This window comes from Coturnix japonica, chromosome 7, assembly GCF_054131305.1.
Source record: "Coturnix japonica strain WE chromosome 7, WE-NBRP24, whole genome shotgun sequence".
Classification (NCBI taxonomy): Eukaryota; Metazoa; Chordata; class Aves; order Galliformes; family Phasianidae; genus Coturnix; species Coturnix japonica.
Window position 1 is genome coordinate 29,810,105 of NC_140669.1, and position 22,182 is coordinate 29,832,286.

Consider the following 22,182-nt stretch of genomic DNA (forward strand, 5'->3'; position numbering starts at 1 on the left):
AAGCATGCATGCTGCACAGCTTGAACAGCAAGTACCAGAAGTGGGTTTTAGCAGACATGCTCAAGGAAAACCAGTGGAACCACTCAAAATTCAAGTCAGCAAAGCGGACCATAGAACCATAGGATGGTTTGGGTTGGAAGGGACCTTTAAGATCACCTAGTTTCAACCCCTTGCTATAGGTTTGGATACCATGTCTGCTTTTGTTTTCTTAACCAAAATACATGAAACCAAGCAAAAACTGCTACTTTCCCCCCCCACAGCCCAAAGGTCTACTGAAAATAAACACACCATTACTTTCTTTCCTTCCCTAAACAAACCTCTTTTCCTCCGACCAGACACATATGCAATTCCTACGCCTATATTAAAGTCTTATCTATCTCTAGGCTCAGGTTACCATTTCACGTGTCGAAATGAGCAAATTATCTTCTGCTTGTACTGTAATTTGACACGATGATACTCCTTCTGGAAAAGATGTTTCAGTCAGTTCTGAGTAGCGACTTGCCTTAACATACAACTTATTTTTCACAGCCGTCACATGCTTTCATCTCATGATTTTTGATATCTAACATTTCATAAAGAATGCCAAAATATCCTATGCAATAAAATTCTGAGGAAATTCAGTTCTATGAATATTTCAAAATATTTTTCTTACATTTCAGACTAGATCAAACACGAATACTTAAATGTTGATGTCTCCTGAAAATGGATATTCCAGCAGCTCATTATAACTTTAACTCTCAAATCCTTGGGAAGAATCCCTCCTAAAGGCTCATTTTCAGAGGTCTAAAATAGAGCTTCTCTGCATAAAAATACACCACAGTACTTCTTCATACCCATCAACTAATTCAAATGAGCGTTGCGGATGGCAAACAGCTGCTGGGCACCACCTCGAGCAGCCCTTCAAGGACAGCCAGAGCTGATGAAAGCGCCTGGAGCCCAGAGGAATGATGGGACCGAGGGTGAGAGAAACTCCCCCCAAAGTCCAGACAGATCAACCTCTTTAGTGGCCTTATTTAGAAAGAAGGTAAAGGACAGCTTGAGAAATCAGGTCTGCTTCCAGTTGTGTTGAGTTTTAGGGATCACATTTTCAGGTGTAAATAGGAAAGCTTCTTATTTCCTTTGCTCACTCCTCTGATGCAAAACCATGGATATGGAGCAAAGGACAAAAAGATCAGTGGGTACTGAAAGGTTTGGACTGCTCAGGAAGATTTCTGCAATCCAAACAAGACAAAACATATAGAAACTGCTTACATGACAGCATAAAGGCAGAAAGAACACACCAGGTTCTTTGCAAAGCATAAGACAGGGTTTGGAACACGCATTATGAGTCTTACAAGGTTCAGATGCAAACTGATAGGAAAACAAACTTGTATTACAAACTCTTCTCCTGCCCATGACCCCTGGAAAAGCTTGACACCTCAATTCACAACCAAGGCTTTAAATATTTCAGTGGAGCAGCAACAGGAATAGCCTCATCCAACCTCATGGCTCTTAGGCAGCCCGCGTCCACCCTGGTGCTGCAAGCACTTGTTCCCATTCATTCCCTGCAGATAAAATTCTTTGCCTAGGCATACATATTTTCAGGCTACTGCCCTTCTGCGCAAATGAAATAGCTTTTATTCTAATGCTCATCCACAACATTACTGGATTTGTTTACGAGAGGGGGAAAAAAGCACAAACCAATTCCGCAACTTTTGATTCACATTCATTACTGACTAAATTAAGGGCTACGCTTTAAAGGCACAAATGGAAATGCTCTTCTTGTTTTTTTCCTTGAGCTGCGTAAATCTCACTAAAGAGATGTCTAACAGTTCACCTGAGACCCAATTTCAGTTTTAATGCTAACAATTACAGGTTCCATGAGCACGACACCAGGAAATTGTAAGTAATGAAAAGGTGCAATTTCTCTCATTAGAAAACCATGCAGACAACAACAACAAATACAAAACGCAAGACCAAAAATTCCCCCAAAAATGAGGCATATTTATCCAGCTTACCAAATACAATTCAAAGGTAAAGGAGAACTCTCAGGATTTAAAGATGAACTTCAGACTGCTCTGTGTAAGAACACTATGCCGAACTACTGCCAGTACCAAGACTATTACATTAATGCTCCAGATTTTCCTATGTTAGAAAGAAATAATCTGGTACTCACGATGACAGAGAAAAATGCCAGAGTGGGACTTTCTGCACCACGCCATTTGAAAACCAGGAGTTAGATGACAAAAAGAAGCAGCTGCAATTTTTCATTTCAAAAAGCTCCCAGGACAAGTGAAGGTTCGGGGACCAAGCTGACATTGCTGGCCAGTCAGACTTGAGCTCAAATGTAGCTGACAGTGAGATTTATTAACCTACCAGCTGGCCTCTATCTTCACTTTTTCATTTCCTTCTGGATATCGCCAACGATGGAGAAGCTGAAAGGCGGCAGAGGAGCCAGAGACCAGGGCGCTATCAGAGCACAGTAATCTCTTTTTGGCCTTTGAAAATCATTCAGAAGAATCCCAAATTATATTTTTCTTATACATTTTACAGTCTTACTTAGATAATGTGTAGTTCAACTTCTAAGTCTAGTCTTAGAGTTCATAGTTTTGAAGAGCTTACACGTCACCTTTTGTGCATTCTCACTATGAGTAAACCAGATGTGTATTTTAACTGCGCTAGTAAATGCAGCGAGCAATCCTAGCAACATTTAAATGCCTTGCATTTTTAACAAATGCATCAGCTGGTTTATTCTTGTACTCACAAATGCCAGGAATGTGTAGGAGTGTGGGCAGCAGCCGCAGCCAGCCAGCATTCCTGCTACCACACAGCTGTCAAAAACAGTACAATATATTCTTAATTTTTTTTCTGAATTTTTAAGTGATTTGCTGTAAAAGCAAGGACATTTCCTAACTCATCTGTCTGTTCAGTGACAACCTCTGACATAGAGCCTACTGCACTGAAAGCCAAGTAAATCCATATATGCAAGGATGCAATTCTCCTAGTGCTTTTATGAATCTCTATCTGTGATGGATGCACGGTGTTCAGCTCTATGTCTCACTTGCTAATTCCATTAAGGAGAAAGGAAAGCCTGGTTCACAAAGGCAGAGCAGAACTGCACAATAGTTTATATGCCACAGCTAAGCTCTGGGGCTTTATTATTATTCTTCACCAGTTTTACATCTGGCTGACATGGTAGTAGACTCAAAATATAATTTAAAGGGACAATGTCAAGTGGTTTACACTCAAAATTTAACCTACTTGCAAAATATTATAATCTGGAGAAATAATGTACTCAGCATTCCCTACTTTATTCCCGAGACTGGAAAAAAAAAGTCACGCTCTGTACAGAAATTAGTTTCTGCTGCTCTAATTCTTGGCCCTTACTCAGGCACGGTTACAGATGATGAGGACAGTGACTGAAGGAAGGGGGCCTGTGAAGGAAGGCACGCATCAACCCAGTAGTGCTTCCTACATGTTCTGGATCAGTGAGCCACTCACAGTTTCTTGGATAGATGTCATTTCTTCCCCCATTCAAAATAATTAGAAGATAATGGTATAGAGTGTTGGAGTTTAGCCATGTTTTAGGATATTTTTCTTCCTTCAAACACAAATATTACATGGTATTTATTTTGGAAAAGTCACGGTCCAAGACCCTTCTTTATCTTTGGAGCAGAGAATCTGCCATCATTTTGTGGCCTCCATCCCACAGGCCTGGCCCAGCCAAGGACAGGCGATGTGTTGACACAGATGGATGTTGCCCTTTTTGGTGGAGAGTTCAGTTTGCTTTGACAACATAGCCATCTGTTAGCAAGCAACCCAAGAACACAGCTCAAAATGACTGTCTATGCGTGTGCATTTTCACCCAAGGAGATCATCATGGCCTAAAACACCTTTTGCCAACTCCACTGTGTGGCTGCAGAGACTCACCTATTCAATGCTCATAGAGGGAATTTTGTCTGGTCTGGAAGACTGTCTTATCGAGTAGGTCTATCAGATCTGTCAGTGTCATCACTGACAATTTTCATGAATATATAACATAGATATGTGGCTCATCCACATCCACTTATTCTTTAAAGTGCTTGGGAAAAAAAAATCTTGCTAAGTTGATAATGAAAAAGGATAAAATCAGTAAGGGGTATAATTGCTAATAGCCAGATCCTAAGGAGGGAGTGTAAGTACTGAAGAACAAAAATAAACTGGTAAATGAATAAACAAGATGAAAACTCCCCGGTTGCCCAGACTCCAAAAGCAAAAATGCCACCGAAACAGCCATCTTCCTCATGCATCTAATGGAAAAATTCAAGAAAACATCCTTCACACGACTTTCAGATGCTACTTTCTAAAACATGTATTACACTGAGAACAGTTAAAAATGCATGGAAACTGCGAGATCAAGCATGTTTCTATTGGATTTGAGGGTAAAAAACCCCACCAACTCATTTATTAGCTAAAATGAAACTCCATCTCACAAGCATGATCAACATGAACAAGCTGGTATTTGTTGAAAAGAGTGAAAACCGCCTTAAGTCTGATAAGTAGTCTGGGGAGCCAGGAAAATGAGAGGGGCCAGAACACACAAGCGAAGGCACAGACACACACTGTGCCGATACATCTCCAGCTTTCAAAACAAACCCTGCCTCTATCAAGTACGAGTCCTCGGAATAAAGAAAGCTATGCAAACTTAAGGTAAAGATTTCTCTTCCAAAGGAATGAGTGCTCTCAGCTGTGCTGAGCGAAGGATTCGTGTGTTCATTAGCAAGGATCAATAGGCTTCAAAGAAGAACAGAAGGGAGCAAAGACATTGATTAAACAGACAGAACGAATAACGAATAAAGAAAAAAAACCTCCTGGTTGTTGGGCTGTTTGCAAAGGAGCTGCCTCCTCAGGAGCCCCAGATGAGGATGCAAGCAAGGGTTTTTGTGAAAAAATACACACCATTTGATTACTACCATCTTTACAGAGAGCGTTACTGCTTCATTAGCACAACTGACAACATGCAACATAATCACTTAGGTTGAAAAAGACCTCCAAAGCCATCAAGTCCAACTGTCAAATGAATTCACCCAGTCCATCGCCAAACCATTTCTACACCAAATATCCCCACTTATTATTCTTATACTAAACATAACGGAACTTACATATTCTTTAAAGAATATAAGAAAGGCATGAAGCTTCCTGTCAGATAAACGTTAAATCCGGAACCTAGAACCTAGTCTCAGTCTTATACTACTCTCTCCCTTCAATTTACCTACTTAATAAAGGCTGCAGTAACAACTTCTTGTTCCACTGGTCCCTAACTCCCAGTGTTTTCTGACAGTATTATGCCACACACATTAAGGAAAACTGGAGTCATAGCTTATCCTACATGAACTTGCAGCTTTCAACCTACATGCTGTTATTGTAAGTAAGAGTGAAAAATCAGGTGGGAATAATAGTTATGTGCACAGAAAGATGTATAATCAACTAGAGCAACTAGCTGTAGTTCATTGTATCAATGGATAACACCCAATGACACATGCCCATGGTACACCGTCACTGTCCTCATGAAACCCACTGGAAATAGAGCCATAGCAGAGGGTCTGAAGATCTGCTAGATGTGATTAAATAATGGTACCTTCCTGTGCCACACACATACCTACTTGACATCACTGATGTCTTCAGCCAACTAGGGGACTGAGGTGTACCATGTCCCCTGCACAGTCCTGTCACTTCTGGATGGACCCATGGGCACACTCCTGACGTCTCCCAGCACATCACTGCTGCAAACTCATTCCTTGGTGCTGTTGCTCTGCTCCTCTCCCTGCCCAATAATCCAGTTTCATCTAATGTTCCCATCCCGGCTTCCAACCTCACATCATTTTGCTGCAATCAGTTTTCCCCTCAGGACTGCTACCCACACCTCTCCCTTTTGAATGTGGGCTGAAATATCATCTCTGCTAAAGTGAAGCTGCTCTCCTCCTCCTGCCCACTCCTGAGCTGAAGGTGCCTTCTGTGCTCCTCTTCCTCCATGACCCCACGACTCTTCTTTCTCATCTCACTGCTGCTAGTTCCTCCTCCACCCTAAACCTCAAGCTGCCTTTCCTCCCATTTAGTCGCAGCTCACTTGCTTCACGCCTAAATGTGCTAAGTTACCAGGCTGGAGCAGAACAGAATGGTTTACACAGCATTTGGAAAGGAGTTGCGGGCTTCCACTTCCATTTGATGACTCCAGTCATCTCCCCAGCTCTCCAGAAAAGAAGAGAACGAATCTAACATGGCTGTGCTTCTTGCTGTTGTTTCTATCTCAAAATAAACCATTTTATCCTACTTTGCTGTGCGCCCTGCCTACCATGCAACTCAACCTCAGACTTTCCTGCTTATTAAGAAAACTGACTGCAGATTTCCTTCTTCGCTTGACTTCACCATGGAAGGGCTCCTTGGCAGTAGGAAATATTTGGACCACGACACTTCTTGGATCTTTTGGAAAGTAATTCAGGCATCCATTTCTCATAGACATTTTTTCCCTTGCTGATCTGTCCTGCAGTCACACCAAAACCTCAAGCCCCTCCGTCTCACCAAACCATCATTTATTCATAGCTCTGTTTTCATCAGGATGCATCACTGCTAAGTAGGAACAGAACCATCCCTTTGTTATCAGCTGGGTGTCACCTCAACCCAGGATATCAGGCACGCAGCACCCTGACAGCAATGACCAAACTGAGTCATGCTGGATGACTCTCCCAGTAAAAGATGTTAAGAGCTGTGAAACTATCAGCTGGACTTCACCTAAGCAATGCAGCAAGCTGCTCAGGTGAAGTCAGCAACTAGCATCTACTCTCTCTAAATGGCTACTCTCAAAACACAACAATCCCAAAAACCTAAGCCACAAATACACTGCTTGACACGTGTTCACCTTGCCTTCTCAAATGCCTGAATTCTCAGCACGAGCTGTGAACATCAGCCTGCGTGCACGCACGTACCCACACCCACATAGACACACACATTCAATTTCTAAATCAGTCGTCCTAGGCAAAGGGTGTAAAACAAATACCTCCCAAACCACAGTGGCATTTGCATGTTTTTAATTTCAAATGCCGCATAAGGTTATTCAGCCATTATGTTTTACTGTAGTTTCTAAATAAATTAAAACCATTTATCACTTTAAAAAGCATTTAAAGAACCTTGTTAACTTTACAGGTAATAATATCTACTGTGGCAATGTTTCACGGTACTGCAGCTGTGCTACGGTCTTGATTTTCCCCTTCTTAAGCCTGAATATCATGAAAAAAATATGCATATTCTAGGCATGGTAATTCAATACTTGTCACCAGCGTCCACTTGTTCTGGCCAACAGGTTACTGCATTTGTTATTTCCACTGACAGAATAGGTGCTTTATGTTTGTACAGTGATAAAAATGGAAGAAGACCGCTTGTTAAGAAGAAAGATAGTTTATAGCAAAAGAAATGAAAACACAGTGGTTTCTTTTAAAGCAAACAAACGAAACCATAGCAGAAGATGGGCCACCTCTGTAAAGAGAGGAGAAAAGCAACTCAGCATAGCTATCACCAATTGTGATTCTCACCTAAGAGGAACCGTACCTGCATAATCTGTCCGTGCGTAATGCCCGTCTTCAGATTTCGTAGTTGTTGTAGTATTGTCTGTGGGAAAAGAAACACGTTGGATTGCTTGGGGAGCCTCTGCTCGCTCCCGAATCCACCCCAGTGCCCACACAAACCCAGCATCCCTTCTGTGCACAGCATCGCTGCAGGGCTCCCCTGGGCTTGCCAGGTGAAAACAGCAGGAGAGAGCTTTTTGGAATGAAACACCAACCATCTTCCATTAAGTAAACACATTTTTCTAACAATATGCGACAACAGATTGCAGCTGGGATAAATATATCAGTGCAAAGCAGGGCTTGTCATTTCTGCTCTATTTGAAGTAATTGGGGAGTTTTAATATGTACCCTGAAATGAACTGCCACGAAGGGTGGTTAACTCTAAAGAAAAAGGAATAAATGAGAACATGTTTAATAGACAGGTAGAGCGTGGCCTTGTAAGTAGATGTACTGAGGATTTATAGGTCAGAAGCTAAGGGGGAAAAAAGCTATTAAGTGTCCAGGTCCCAGCAGGCGCTTTATTTACAGGAGCTATTTAGAGGCAAATTTTCTTCATTTTTATTTTAGAACAAACTGGACTCTTTAAAGCCAACTCAGGGTTGTGTGACAGAGCACTCCAAGAGCCGGGCATGGAGCAGCAAGGAAGTCATAGCAAACATGGCCAGCCTGCAGCTAGCATTAACAAAACTTCCTTCCAAGTGCCGCTGGCATCCCATGAGACCAGCAGATGAGAAACAAGCACCAGCACCATGCACCATACACATTACAACAGCCTAATGGAAACGCAAGAAGTGCCAAATGAGAAGGCAGCCCCAGTTCTCTTTCTGTTCTTTTTTTTCCCCTTCCCTGAGCAAAAATTGAAAAGATTCTTTGAAATGAGTTTTGTTATGAGCGTTACCTTGACATCGACCCAAAGACATGACTTCAATTTTCTCCTGTTTCTGGCATGATGCCTCTTTGATTTGACATGCATTATCATAAGATTTCCCATCGGAAGCACAAAGAGGATTGAAGTTGGTTTGAGAACAGTCGATGTTGCACACACACCTGAAAAGACAGAATAGACACAAAGAAGAAGAGGCTAATATGAGTATGCTTTTTCCTGACATCATCAATGCATCTCAGAAAAACAGAGCGCTTGTATTTTCCTGACTGAATAATGTAAATCAACAGAACGAAAGCTGAAAATTCTGTTAAAAGGTCATTTGTATTTCTGGATGGAAATGAATACGGGAAAAGAGGAGCGAGAAAAGCAAGAAAAAGGACAGATTAAAAAGAGAGTTATACTTGGAAAACTAAATGACAGCATTACCAGCTGCAATTCTTGTAAACCAAAGAACATCCAAACAGATATGTCAGTAATTTATGCTGCTACGCCCTCCTGCAATTAAAGAAGCCACTAAATTTACCCCCGTAGAGTCGTTGCGCATTGCATGTAACTCAGCATCTGTGGGGCTTTGTACTGATATATGATTTGGATGATAATGACAGCAGCCATATGCAGTCTGATCATAATAAAGGAAGAAATGTAGCAACCACACCCCATCCAACTGAGTAAAACCACCTGTCAAGGCCCTGAGGGACATCGGTGAGGCTCAATGCCCCACTTATGAGCTCCTGGCTGCCACATGACCTGAACCAAAAGCCAGTAAGGTCAATTGAGGCACGTAGATAAGAAGAGAAAATTCTTTACTGCAAGGGTGGTGAGATACTGGCAGAGGTTGCCCAGTGAGGTTCTGGAAGCCCCTTCCCTAGAAGCATTCAAGGTCAGGCTGGATGGAGCTGTGCACAACCTGGTCTAGAGGGAGGTGTCCCTGCCTATAACAGGGGGTTGGAACCAGACGAACTTAAAGGTCCCTTCCAACCCAAACCACTCTGTGATTTTAAGGTTCTATGCTTGGCTCCAGAAGCATGGATTGGATCTGAAATAACAGGTTAACATGGCCACATCCACCATCAGCAGACTGCAGTCTTTTTTTCTTCATGTTTCTCCTATTTCATCCTCATCAGTGATGTCAGACACCCATGGGCATCATTGAAGGCAAGGCATGCTCATTTTCCATCCCCGGTGCCCCATAACAGACAGCCCAGCCTCAGCTAGGTAACATTAACACCAATGCAATCCCATCTGGGGACAAAGCCAGAGGTTTAACCTGGCAGCTGCTTCAGCTCCTCTGAGCATGTAATTGCACACGTGCTACTATCTCAACTTGTCCTAGCTGCTTCTGACATTAAGAGCAGAGCAGCCCTACTGCTGCTCCACCTCCATCTCCACCTCAGCCTCACCACGCCTGTGCTCAGACTTACTTCACACTAGGTAGATCACTATGTACAGAAAAGTTTGGCTCAGAAAGAGGCCGAAGGTGAGAAGCGTGGCTGTAAATTAAATTAAATTATTTCATAACTAGTAGAAGACAGGCGCCTGGCTCCCTGTGTAATGCTTTCTCCGCGCTGATGAACACGCAGCATATAAGAAAAAATCCAGTTTCCTAAGAACCTCCTTATCAGCAGAATAAGGATGTTCTGCTCCACCAAAATATTAACTGCCCTCATTTCTTCCTGAAGTCATTGCCAGCTTCCCACCTTACTCACACTCACTTCATTAAGAACCATTTACTGCTCGAGTGATCGGAATTCCTTCCACGTAGCTCTACTGTTTGCATTTCAGATGGGACACATTCAGCCATATGCTCCTTCTCTGTAATAAAACAGCTCCAACTCTCAACACCTTGCTACAGAAGATGAGTGCGGGCTAATATGTATTATACCTCAAATCAAGAGCCAATTCAGTCAATGAGAAAACTAAAACAAAAGGGTGCCCTTGAGGGGAAATCTGGGTGCCTTGGGATGCAATTTAAAAAATGCCGAGGGACGTACAAACCTATACTTAGAGTTAGGCACTCAGGAGACACATTTTCAAAGGTGTTTAGATGCTTAAAGATGCGTGCAAACATTTTGTATGGGATTTCTGAGAGACCTCTTGCTGATTTCCAAGAGCACTTCAGCGCCCATTAGGCATCCGCCTGCATCTTTTGATACCTCCCCAAACCAAAACCTTCCAAAATGACTTATTCGACCTCTCTCAGCAAATGTGAGAAGTAAACAAAGATTTTCCAATGCTCAGATGTTAACTGAGCCTTCCCCTCCCAAGAAGGAGCCCTCCAGCTGCACGCTATGAGTGGGACAAAGCATGCGCTACCTGCACTCATTGCATGGTGCTCATGCATGAGGGGCAGCAGAAAGGGGCAGCATCAGCAGGGCACCACATGCTCAGGTCTTGTAGCAAAGGCTCATTTTCAGGGCTGACTACATAGGTGGAGAAAAGCACTGTAATATACTCATCTCCAGGACCTCCTTGCTGCAGTGGGCCGTGTGCCATCCACCAACCCCACTTAAAGGCTGCACAATTAAGTCAACATTAAGTCGGTGTCAGGAAAAGCTAAAGGTAGGGTTTCGTCAGTGAGATTAATGCACTGGGGTGCTGACTCTGTTTAATTTATAGTGCTCATCTCATCAGGGAAGATGAAAGTATATTCAAGCACATATTTCTCAAACCAGAGGAACAAGCAGGCTGCCATTTTAACCGTGCCCCCGAGGTTGAGAAGTGTAAATCACAGAGAAGAAGGTGGGGAGTTTTCTGCAAACGTCTGCATCCAGGCACACACACTAGCACACAGCAACCTTGAGCAGGAGCCATCCTGCAGGAATAAATATCGAAGGAGAGGCAATTCACACGTGCCATTTAATAAAGTCCTAGAGCAGTTGGTAAAGACGCCTTCACTTTCTGAAGCACGATGACACGCAGGAGCGGGGCCGTCTCCTGCTGAACAAGCAGACCTCTGTGATGTCCCTGATGGGGTCCCATGGAGGCAAAAGTCCCTGTAAGACCACTCTCTGTCCTCTGGGTTCTGCAGCACAGCGGCTGAAGCTGCTCTGTGATCCTCCAAGCTGGCAGCGCAGCAGCATCCCACCACCTCCAAGGCTCTTTGCTACATCCCTGACTGTAAGTAATTTGGTCATTTGACCATTTTATCATCCCGGCCGTGACTTCAGATTATGGTTATATCAATAAATCTATCTGCTTGCTCTATTCCTGAGTGTAGCGCTGAGGAAAGCTTGGCAGCAGAAAGGCTGACTGTTCGTTTCCTTGGGCTCAAGAAGCTGCGAGAAGGTTAATGAGGTCTCCTAAGGGTCACAGGATGAAACTGTACCCAAGTGCATACGCAGAATACACGTGTAAGGCTTAGCCTTGCTTTCTGCACGAAGAAAAGCAGCTTAAAAGCATCTGTGAGGAATGAGTGCTTCTAAGAAGTCAGCTGATACTCTGCAGCTCCCCTGAGAAGCAAAGGAATACTGAGTGCTGTCCCACAGGCTCACTGCTTCCTTCAGGTAATGGGGTTCGCACACGTCAATCGATTAAAATCTGGACTGTCACTGTAACTATCACTACACAGGGCTCACTTTCTTACATCTATTCTTCCAAGCTGTTGTGATGATCTCTGATGAATTCCTCATCTTTTATATGCTTCATTCTATTCTATTCTGCTTTGTGCCATTAAAATCTTGGGTGAGCTGAGCACCCCACTTGGTTATTTTGCAGATCATGGAAGCATAAAACCAAAACAAACCAAGGAAACCCCCAGTTGGCAAACCTAGGCACCTCCTTGGGGGGGGTTTCAGCAACCTGGTCAAGAGGGAGATGTCCCCGCCTACAGCAGAGGGTTGGAACCAGATAATTGTAAAGGTCCCTTCCAACTCAAAGTGTTCTGTGAGTCTATGATTTTGGGCATTGACTTGGTTGATGTAAAACTACTGGAGTCAATAAACCTGCCATGGGTGAGCACACGGCTGAGTGCCTGCACTCCTAACTCTCCCCCTCCTCGGCACATGACAGATGGTACTGTTCTCTGAGCAGTGCCTTTGCCTGCAGAGGGAATACCACTGAACAGCAGATTCACGGCTCTGAAGGGCTGCCCCTGGAGGGAGGAACAGCATTTTAAGGTGTCTTAATAGGAATAGAGGATGGTTCCTCACCCACAAAGCAGAGGCAAATTCAAGAATACAGCATGATCATGAGCGACATGGCTATGATAAAAAGAATCCTATTCCGCTCCTTATCTCTTCTCCTAAGACAACCATCCCATCTTTGCTCTCAGCAATGTATTATTGAAAATTAACTCTAAAAAATTACCAAGCAATATTGGCACATAACCCAAGGAAGGTTTCCTAAGCAGCCCAATGGCAAGGAAGCAGGATAAAAATGATGCTGCCTTTAAAAGAGTAGTTTCACTGGGAACAGATGCAGGAGTGTTTTCAGAATGGCAGCTCTTCTCTATTTGACATACTTTAATTACCCTCTGTACTTTGAAAACCTGAGAGCATTGTTGGTGCTACCTCTGTTTATTAAAGACTCATATTTAGACTGGACTGGCTGTGGGTTGTTTGCATTTTGGAAGCAGAGCAACAGAAAACTGTGTCTGAGATATCTGCGAGAAGTACTTAATGAAATGACTAATGTCTTCAGCCAAGTGTCTCGTTGATTATGGGGTCCAAACAGCAGAACAGGAATAAATCTGCCACAAAGAGAATTGTCACTCAAGAAAAAAAAAGGCATAAAACCAACCAGACAAGGAAGCTGGAGTTAAAAAAGGGAAAATGCAAATCTAGTGTTATTTTTACTAGTCAGAGCTCTGATATTTGAGTGCATATGCTAATTTGGTCAAGTGTGAGATCCAGCCATGTCTCAGTGCACACTATTTTACAGAGAAAGCTATGTTCCATTCTGCAGTCATTTAAATATGCTGTATATTTTCTCCAGGCAAAAAGCAAAAAAGAAGGAAAAACCAACAACATTTTGCAGCATAAAAAAAAAAAGCCCAAAGCCCTCCCTTTGCCATAAAACTGTGTATAAATAAAAACACGGCTGTTGAACATTTATGGCATTTCCACCAGTGAGATTTCTTATCTTCCCTCTGCTATGACTATAAAGCAGCCATCAGAAACTCCCATTTCTGGTCCTCTCTGAGCTCTTGGTTCTCCATCTGGGACATTAAACAGCCATTAAAACTAACCTGGCAGCATGTGCCAGCATCAAGAGCATGGCTACCATTCCCAAACACCTCCTCCATCACTAGGACTCCTGCCAGGTTTTTGGTAGATGGGGCACCTTTGTTGACACATAGAGCAAGAAAACAGAAACAAAGTCAGGCTTAAGGTTACAACTTAACACTCAAAAGTGCTTTGCAGTGGGGTCAGCAGGCATGAGGCCCCTTTACCCAGACATCTTTGTGTATGTTTAATACATCTCAACACAACCCCACACGGAGATACTCGCACCAGGTCTGAGCAGGGGCTGCCCAGGTAAGTCAGGTCAGGAAGGATCTGTACTCACACCTTCTGCTTCTGCACCTCAGGCCATTTCTGTACTGCAAAGTCCCAGAAACACCAATAGTGAGCCTGTATAGACTTCCAGTATCATGGCCAATTTCAGGTGGGCTCTGCAGCATATGGAGCACAGCCCAAGAGGATGGCTCCGAAACTAGGCTTCTGCCAGAAGGCAGAACTGATGCAGGCATAGCACTGTTTACACACAGCTCATATTGTATCCACTTGAAACAGTACATACAGAATCTATCCGGAATGCACATATGCACGCTATTTTTAACACATTCTAAGAATCGTACCTTAAGACCTGCTGGGATATCGAGATACTATCACCATGCACTTGAAAGCATCACTGAAAGGCTTAAAGAACAGAGATAATGCTCACCTTCTTCAGAACAAACTTAGCTTTATATTTAAGGCAGATGCAAAACTTCAGCTGCGGCGCAGAACAATAAACAATGCATATTTTATAACAGCAGCACGAAAATAGCATGCGATATTACTTTCCTGGATCTGCTCAGGCTTTTGCTCTGCTTTAAGATCACAAGAGAAGAAAAAGCAGGGCTTATTTTGAGTGCCTCCCATTCACTGCTATGTATTTTTTCATTTTCCCTTCTGGTCCCTGGCAGCTTGGTTTCTGCTCTGAACACATCGACTGCTCACAGGGGCTTCCCTGGGATATTTTCCTTATTTCAAATGCTCCATAGTTTATCTTCAATGTGAGTAAAAGGAAGAAAGCTTGATTCCCCTCAGGCTGATGCAATGTTTCTGCATGGCATTTCAATAGCATGCTGTTATTCAAACAATTAGAAATCACAGAGACCATGCAAGGAATTATCAGCATACTGCATGGAGAGTTTTATTATTATGTACTGCATAATGAAAATGATTTGAAGGACCCCGAAGCATCATAACAGAAGGAAGCGCTGAATAATCAAGTGATTTTTTTCAGTTGTTGCTGGACTATGAGAGACCAAAATGTTGTTTACTGGACATATGTCAAGCCAAAATACACTAAAGTGGTGAATATATTTACAGCTGTCCTTCCTTGCATACCAAACACAAAGTAAACTGTGAGCCTAGCTGGAGCACGAAGGCTGAGTAACTGCTGTACAGCTGCCATGCTGCTGCTGGAGAGCAGGGAGTGACCGGCACTGATTACACAGAGGTAGGTATTTTTCCAAGCCCACCTGCACTGAGATCATCACCATGACAGCTCACCGAGGTTGTTTCAAAATGGTTTTGTGAGTGCCATCCAGGCAAAGGCTCCTCCAGCGAGCTGCCCCAGCTCCACCTTCTTACTCGAAGCCTCAGCCCAGCAATGGCTGCCTTGACCTGCAGTGTGAGACCCTGCCAGCAGGCACCTCATTCTCCTTTCTTTCTTTCCCTGTAACTTTCTTAAGTTCACTGCAAAAACACCGCAAGCTTCACCTTTGCTTCCCTCTTACCATCCAAAGCACCAATTATAATACAACCTTCCTCTGGCTCCCCGATGTCTCCGGTGCCCTCAACTATGCTATGAATTGCGAGCTAACACCTTTAGGGCAAAATAAATGTTTCCCTTCATTTTGCTAAACATAATTCTTCCTTACAAGGAACCAAGCTGAGCAAAACAGCCACTGCTAGCCTGTTAGCTTTAATCCCAGGCAGAAAATCCCAAGCTTGATGGCTGGGTTTGAAGACCAACATAAAAACACCCTATCCGTATGACTAGACAAGAAATGTCTCATTCTGTTCATATGCCAATTCAAGGGTCTGCAGATACCTAACACGTTTAGTTTATTTAAAGCACAAAGAATAAATTAAATGCATTCCTGCAGTTTGCCAGCACTCGGTGTCCTTCACGTCCCTGCAGCCCATGTTAAAACAAAGCATTGCTGAGCATTTCTCCCCCTCTGTAAACATCTGAGCCTGTCCTTCACCAGTGTTTTATCTCCATGTGTTCCAACTGCTGATACTGTTTGTTTGCTTCAGCCTTGCAGCCCACAGAAAAACAAGAGATGTTGCAAAAGCATCCCCACGCTTCAGCCCAGGCTGTAAGGCAGGGGTGGTTGTGAGGTCTGCCATAGGAAGCTCTGCTCACCAAAGCGTGGTACCACCTGGAAGGCAACCCATGGCACATTTCAGATCCCTACCGCCATGTGACAGCTTTGTTAACCGGTTACTTCTGCAAGTGGACCTTGGTTACTAGACAGACTAAAGGGATGGATGGAGGCCTGTGTGTTCTAAGCCACACAGCACATGAGACGTTCACTGCCATTGGGGAAGCCAAAGCCAGGGGTGATCTTAGTGGCACCAGCGTAATGCAAACTGTGGTAAAACAGTCATTGCTTGTAAATACTTGCTTCAAACGTGCAGAGTCAGCCTAACACCATACACTGCTCCATGGCCTCAAAGACGCGTGCCTGCCTGAGGCAGAGCCATCCGAGCCAGCTGCCTTCTCCAGGCTGCTCTGCTCCAGGGGCTGACTCAAACGACAAAACAAAATTAGCCTAGCTACCTAATGAAATTTCAGGAGGTTACTCCAGGCTTCTCCTCCAGGCTTTTCCATCCACTGCCTGTGCAGATGGAAATAAGACAAGATCCTCTCCTGTCATCCTCTACAGCACTGACATGAGATCATGGTGTAGCCCCACAGGTGTGAGACTGGGACCTGTGCAACCCCAAGCAAAGCACTGACATGGACAAGGAGAGCACAGCATCAACCCTCTGTTTCCTAGGAAGCCTCTTTTTTCTGTAGCCAAAAGCTGCTGCAGAGGAACCCTCATCAGGTGTGGAACACAGACCAGTGACACCCGCCTGCAGCTCCCCAAGGGATGCTCGTCCCAGGAGCACCTCGGTGTGGGCAGGCTTTGTTACACAACAGGCAGGCCGACAGACAGCAATTAAGTCTTTATGTCTGGGCACATCCCACACAAGCTTTTAGCAGTGATTTGCTTTCTAGAGAATCGTCTGCATCTGGTGAGCACATGCAGGAAAAGACAGTCATCCCCCAGGACGGCTGCCTTGGGACAGGGACACCTGCCCCCGGGGTCAGCCCTGCACTTCAGCTCAGATTGAGCTTTCGTCAGGCTCATATTTAATGCATGGGATGTATTTTTAGTGTCTTGGATGTGTGAACACATCGTGGCCTTGATGTTCCAACATGGGTGTGTGAAGGAGCTGCTGACCTTCTGCGATGAAGGTAGCTTTAATGTGATAGTTAACATGTAGTGGGAAGGAGGATATGAAGCATCCTATTAAGACATTTGATAACAAATTGCAAAGTGCCCTTCCAGTGCTTTACATAGTTATTCCCTCTGCTGATCTATTTAGGCGACATGTGTAATTCTCAACTACAAAGCTGTATCCTTGCTTCCATACACATACTTACATAAAACCCAATAACAACGCGGCCTATTTATTGCTAAAACGCTAGTAGGAAATTGAAAAAGGTATAAATACGATTCATTGCTGGTGATCTCCTGCCCCCTGAAGGCACTGTAGGGCTCCAAATCTCACTCTGCACAGCATCATAAAACTGAAGCAATAAATGTCATTCCCTTCTTGATTGCGCATTAGGCCAATCGGCCTTTTATTGCGACTAAATAGGCTGTCACGAAGGCATCACGCAGCTTACTACCAGGATATGGCTCTAGCAAAATGTGGGGCTGAGGAGTAAAGAACTCTTGCTTTTAAATACTAAGCAAGCAGGAAGGAAAAGAAAGGTGCAAAAACACATGGCTGTCCTGGGCATCTGCACTTGTTCTTTCATGCAGTAACGCTCTGACATACACAGGCGATTATGTGTCAAAGCACATTAATATTTGATGTGCATTATCATGCTATCCCCCACGAGCACTCTCACAATCTGGTGAGCTGAGGGTCTCCCAGACATGGGGTTATACAACAGGGTGGTGGTTTTAGCTGGGAGCACCAAAGCACAGCTCTTCAAAGCTGAAGTGCACCCTTTGGTGCACCTCATGCAAAACGCAGGGCTGGGCACAGCTTGCACAACACCCTGTGCTACTCCGAGAGCACAAAACTGGCTGCCAAAACCCTTCCTTCAAATGCAAATAAAGGTGTGTGCCCAGATGTCTGTTACATTCTCCTAGCAAAGACTGAAGGACATTGTCACTGAAAGATGCTGTCGTGGTTTGTGGGAGAAGAGCGAAGAAAACCCCCCCCCAAGTTCATTAGTGCCTCTGTTAAATGAGGCTCATACATGGCTTCTCTCTGTATGTTGTTGCGTGGGCTCCCCAGTCATCTGCATGAAATGCAAATGCAGAGGGGTGCTGCTGCTTACACATGCCCCTGTAAAACACACACATCACAGCAGAGCTGCCATACCCAAACCCTCCAGTTGCCCTGCCATACAAACATTACTTGCGCTTGCTCCATGCTGGGCTCAGTGGAGATCTAAGCCAAGAATGAAGGATATCCAATCTGTCTCCCAAGCCCAAGTGACTCCTCTGTGCTCTCCAGCAAACAGCAAATCAAACCAACTGGAAACCAGCCTTTGATTCTCAGCCCCATCCCAGCCCCTCCTCATCCCTCTCTGCCAGGACCACCTAAATCTTAGCTGCCTCCCATAACTCCTGTCCATAGCCACACAACCCTGACAGGAAAACTTGGCTAATTGGAGCAAGACTCTTCACATTATCACAGCTCTGTTTTTTTACTGGAAATACTAATCATCGTAAAGACAAGCAACAGCCTTACATGGCTGATAAGCCATTCCCCCCCTTAAATTTCAAGAGAATTTATCTTGCTAGTACAGGAACGTGGCAAGATGTTAAGTCAAGAAAACAAAACTAAAGAAAAACAAACAAAAAAACCATCTCAGAAGCTATTTTTAGCATTTCACAAATCAATATTTTCTCTGAAACAACCATCAGTAAGCCAAATTCTGCTTTTATCACCACAATGTCCAAGTTTGCACTCCACGAGCAGCTGCGCACTTAGACCCTGATGGAGTCTGTCCTCCCTCCTGCCTACAGAAGGCCCCACTGGCTACTGAGCAGTAGCCTCATGGTTACAATACCTGTAGGCCGAGTGTTTTCCTCTTGGAGCTCATGGACTAACATTTAATGCTTTTGTAAGCCAGAATTTCTCCATCTGAAGCTGAAAACCAAGTCTGGCCCAGCCTCTGAAAGCAAGAGCATGAAGATAAAAACCTGTAAGCTCTACAACTTGGAGTGGACGATATTCTCCCTTAGGCAGTTTTGCTGTAATTGCAAAAGATAAAAAATAAATATATGTATCATATGGGGTCCCTCCAAGACCTGGTTGGGTGAACAGTACAGATGGAACACAACGTGGTTCTGCATTTATCTGAGAACATTTAGAGCTGTGATATATAGCCTATATGACATACTTCCTTGATGCATAGAGAAAATATAGTCAATTTCTTTGGGTAGGCTGAATTATTTACCAGAGTGTTCCAAAGCGTATTGGTAATAAAACACTATGAAGTATAAGTAACTCTAGACAATTTTGGCTTATGTTAAAACCCGGGTTCTTTTCTGTTTTTTTTTTTTTTCGTTTTTTTTTTTTTTTTCTTCCCTCTAAGACGGTTATTAAGAAGATAAATCCTGAGACTCTGGAAAGGCAGGAGTTTGCCAAATGAGTGTGAGATACAGAAGGACTGTGGCTGCTCAGCGGACGGAAAGGTCCATCCTAAGTTAGCAACTCCATAGTCTCACTCCCAAATTAAACAGGATACTTTGGCACAGAATGAAAGAACATTAAGCTGATGTTATGAAACTTTAAAGACAAGGAAAAACAGCTTTTAGACTAGAAGATGAAAAATAGTTTTTGAGTAGAATCAAATAAAATGCATGTGGAGTAAAACAATTCTAGCAGGTGACCAAACAAGCCACCACTTTCCAAACATGACTTCCTTCTGGCAAAGCCAGTATCAAATTTGAGTCAGAAATAGAACGTGCTCCATCCTTCTTCCTGTTCCTCAGAAACAACTGGACCATATGGTCTCAGAGATGCTCTCTGCAGATAAATGTAACTTCTTGTACCCGTATCTTGCCCTGCTCCTTCTGTGGCCTCATCATTGAGAAAGGAGAAACCAAGTCTTGATTTAAGGCCCTTTCAAAGCCTGCAGGGATCTTACTTAAGATATGATTGGATGCTAATTGGGATTGGTTTTATGTCTAAACTACCTGCTCAAAGATACCTCTGACACTTCAGCATCCTGCCAGTGAGAAACATGATAGGAACCGTGGCCAGCAGTAGAGGTGGCTCTATTAGGCCACAGCTAAGATCAGGGGAGCATGTATGCTGCTTGGTCATCTCCTGCTGTGCAACACAGAGGCTGCACGCTGCAGGCCCTTAGCTTCCCTCTATGATTAGATATGAGCACTGTGCTCCCCGTGAAGATCTACACAGCAGCAGCCGCATTTTGCGCCCTAGGTATGATCTGTAGTGAAGCAGAAACGTTAGCCTTTGCAGGACTGCAGATTTTAATTATTTAATTCCATTTCAGTGCTTATTTGAACCATGAGACCAGCAAGTAAGTCTCAAGATCTACTTTCCCTCTAGAAGAGAAAGGTAAGCAGCAAGAAACTGCCATACAGCTACTGTATAATGTATGGGACGATGCAGATGTTAAAGTAGCTTGTTGTTTCTGCATCTGGAACAAGTAGGTCACGCACAGTTATTATACACACTGCTGAACACAAAGCAGCCAATACCCGTGTAATGTATGTGAGCCTTCAAACTACCTTTTAGTACTTCAGAGTAGTACAGCATCTTGTTTGCGGATGCCTTCATTGAGAGCAACTGACGGAAGGGGGAAGGGACCCAAAGCTGACTGACCTAATTGCTGGGTGGATTGAGAAGCTGGCAAAATCGTTCATTTCTTTTATATGTTTTCCTTCTATACTATAATAAAGATAGATATTGATTGCTGGAGCAATATTGATTGCAGGGGTAGTGGCTGATGGCAGCTGCATGATTTGCACAGATATCTTCCATGTACAGTGCAGTTTATTTGCATGAGAATGCAATTTCAGAATCCTCACGCTTTGTGGATTGCTTGCTTGCTGTATAGGAGCATTCACTCAATATACAAATATATATATATCAGTGATTAGCGGTAAAATATGAAATGAAAGCTTGGAACAGTTCATATTCTTAATCCATCTTGGGTGTCTGTTTGCTCAGGCTAAGTGGAGTTGGTTGTTTCAGACATGCAGAAAGAAGTCCAGGATGCAAGGGACTCACTGCTACTTCCCCACCTCCTCTGGGAGCACCACCCAGCTCTATGTCATGCATAAGATCCATATCCCTTCCTCCCTCACACTTGGCTCCTTACAAAAGCAAACATCATTTCTTCCCTTCTAGGCAACTCCTGCTTGCCCTGATCTGAACAGAGACCACATAGGATCTGAGGGATCAGCAGGGAGAAGAAGAGGATTGCCCTTCTCTGCTCTGCCCTTGTAAGGCCCCATCTCACTACTGTATCCAAGTCTGGGGCCCCCAGTACAAGAGGGATGTGGAGCTGCTGAACAGGTCCAGAAGAGGGCCACAAGATGGTCAGAGGGCTGGAGCACCTCTCCTGTGGGGAGAGGCAGAGTGAGTTGGTCTTACTCATCTTGGAAAAGAGGAAGCTGCAGACACTTCACTGCAGCTTTCCAATTCTCAAAGCTTATATGTGGGAGGAGGTCTGACTTCTTACAGTATGATAGAGAGATGACAAGAGGGAATGTCTTTAAGTAAAAGAGGAGAAAATTCAGCTAGAGGTAAGAATTCTTTGCAGTGACAGTAGTGCTGTGCATTCACAAGCTGCCCAGATTACTCGTTAATGTCCCATCCCTGGAGGCATTCAGGGCCTGGCTGATGTTTAGGTTGGATGTTAGGGGGAAGTTCTTCACTAGGAGAGTGGTTAGGCCCTGGAACAGGCTGCCCAGGGAGGTTGTGGATGCCCCGTCCTTGGAGGTGTTCAAGACCAGGTTGGACGGGACCCTGGGCAACCTGATCTAGTAAAGGTGTATGTTTGGTGGCCCTGCCAGGCAGGGGGTTGGAACTACATGATCCTTGAGGTCCCTTCCAACCCGGGTCATTCTGTGATTCTGACTGCAAAGGGCTGTGAACAGCCTTGTCCAGTGAGTGATGATTCCGCCCATAGCAGGGGGCTGGAACTAGATGATCATTAAGGACCCTCCCAAGCCAAAGTGCTCTGTGATTCACTGTCCTCCTGACCTGGGCACTGAACACACTGCAGCAC

At 44.0% G+C, this 22,182-nt stretch overlaps 1 protein-coding gene across 1 annotated transcript in view; it reads right to left on the reverse strand.

Moving 5' to 3' along the window:
- The window catches only part of TMEFF2 (transmembrane protein with EGF like and two follistatin like domains 2), a 104,476-nt gene that overhangs the window by 16,029 nt on the left and 66,265 nt on the right, over window positions 1–22,182 (reverse strand). The window contains exons 6-7 of the mRNA XM_015867682.2: window positions 8,476–8,624; window positions 7,561–7,620 (exon numbers count right to left, since the gene is read on the reverse strand). Coding sequence (XP_015723168.1) covers window positions 7,561–7,620; window positions 8,476–8,624 — 209 coding nt within the window. The remainder of the gene's footprint in view (window positions 1–7,560; window positions 7,621–8,475; window positions 8,625–22,182) is intronic.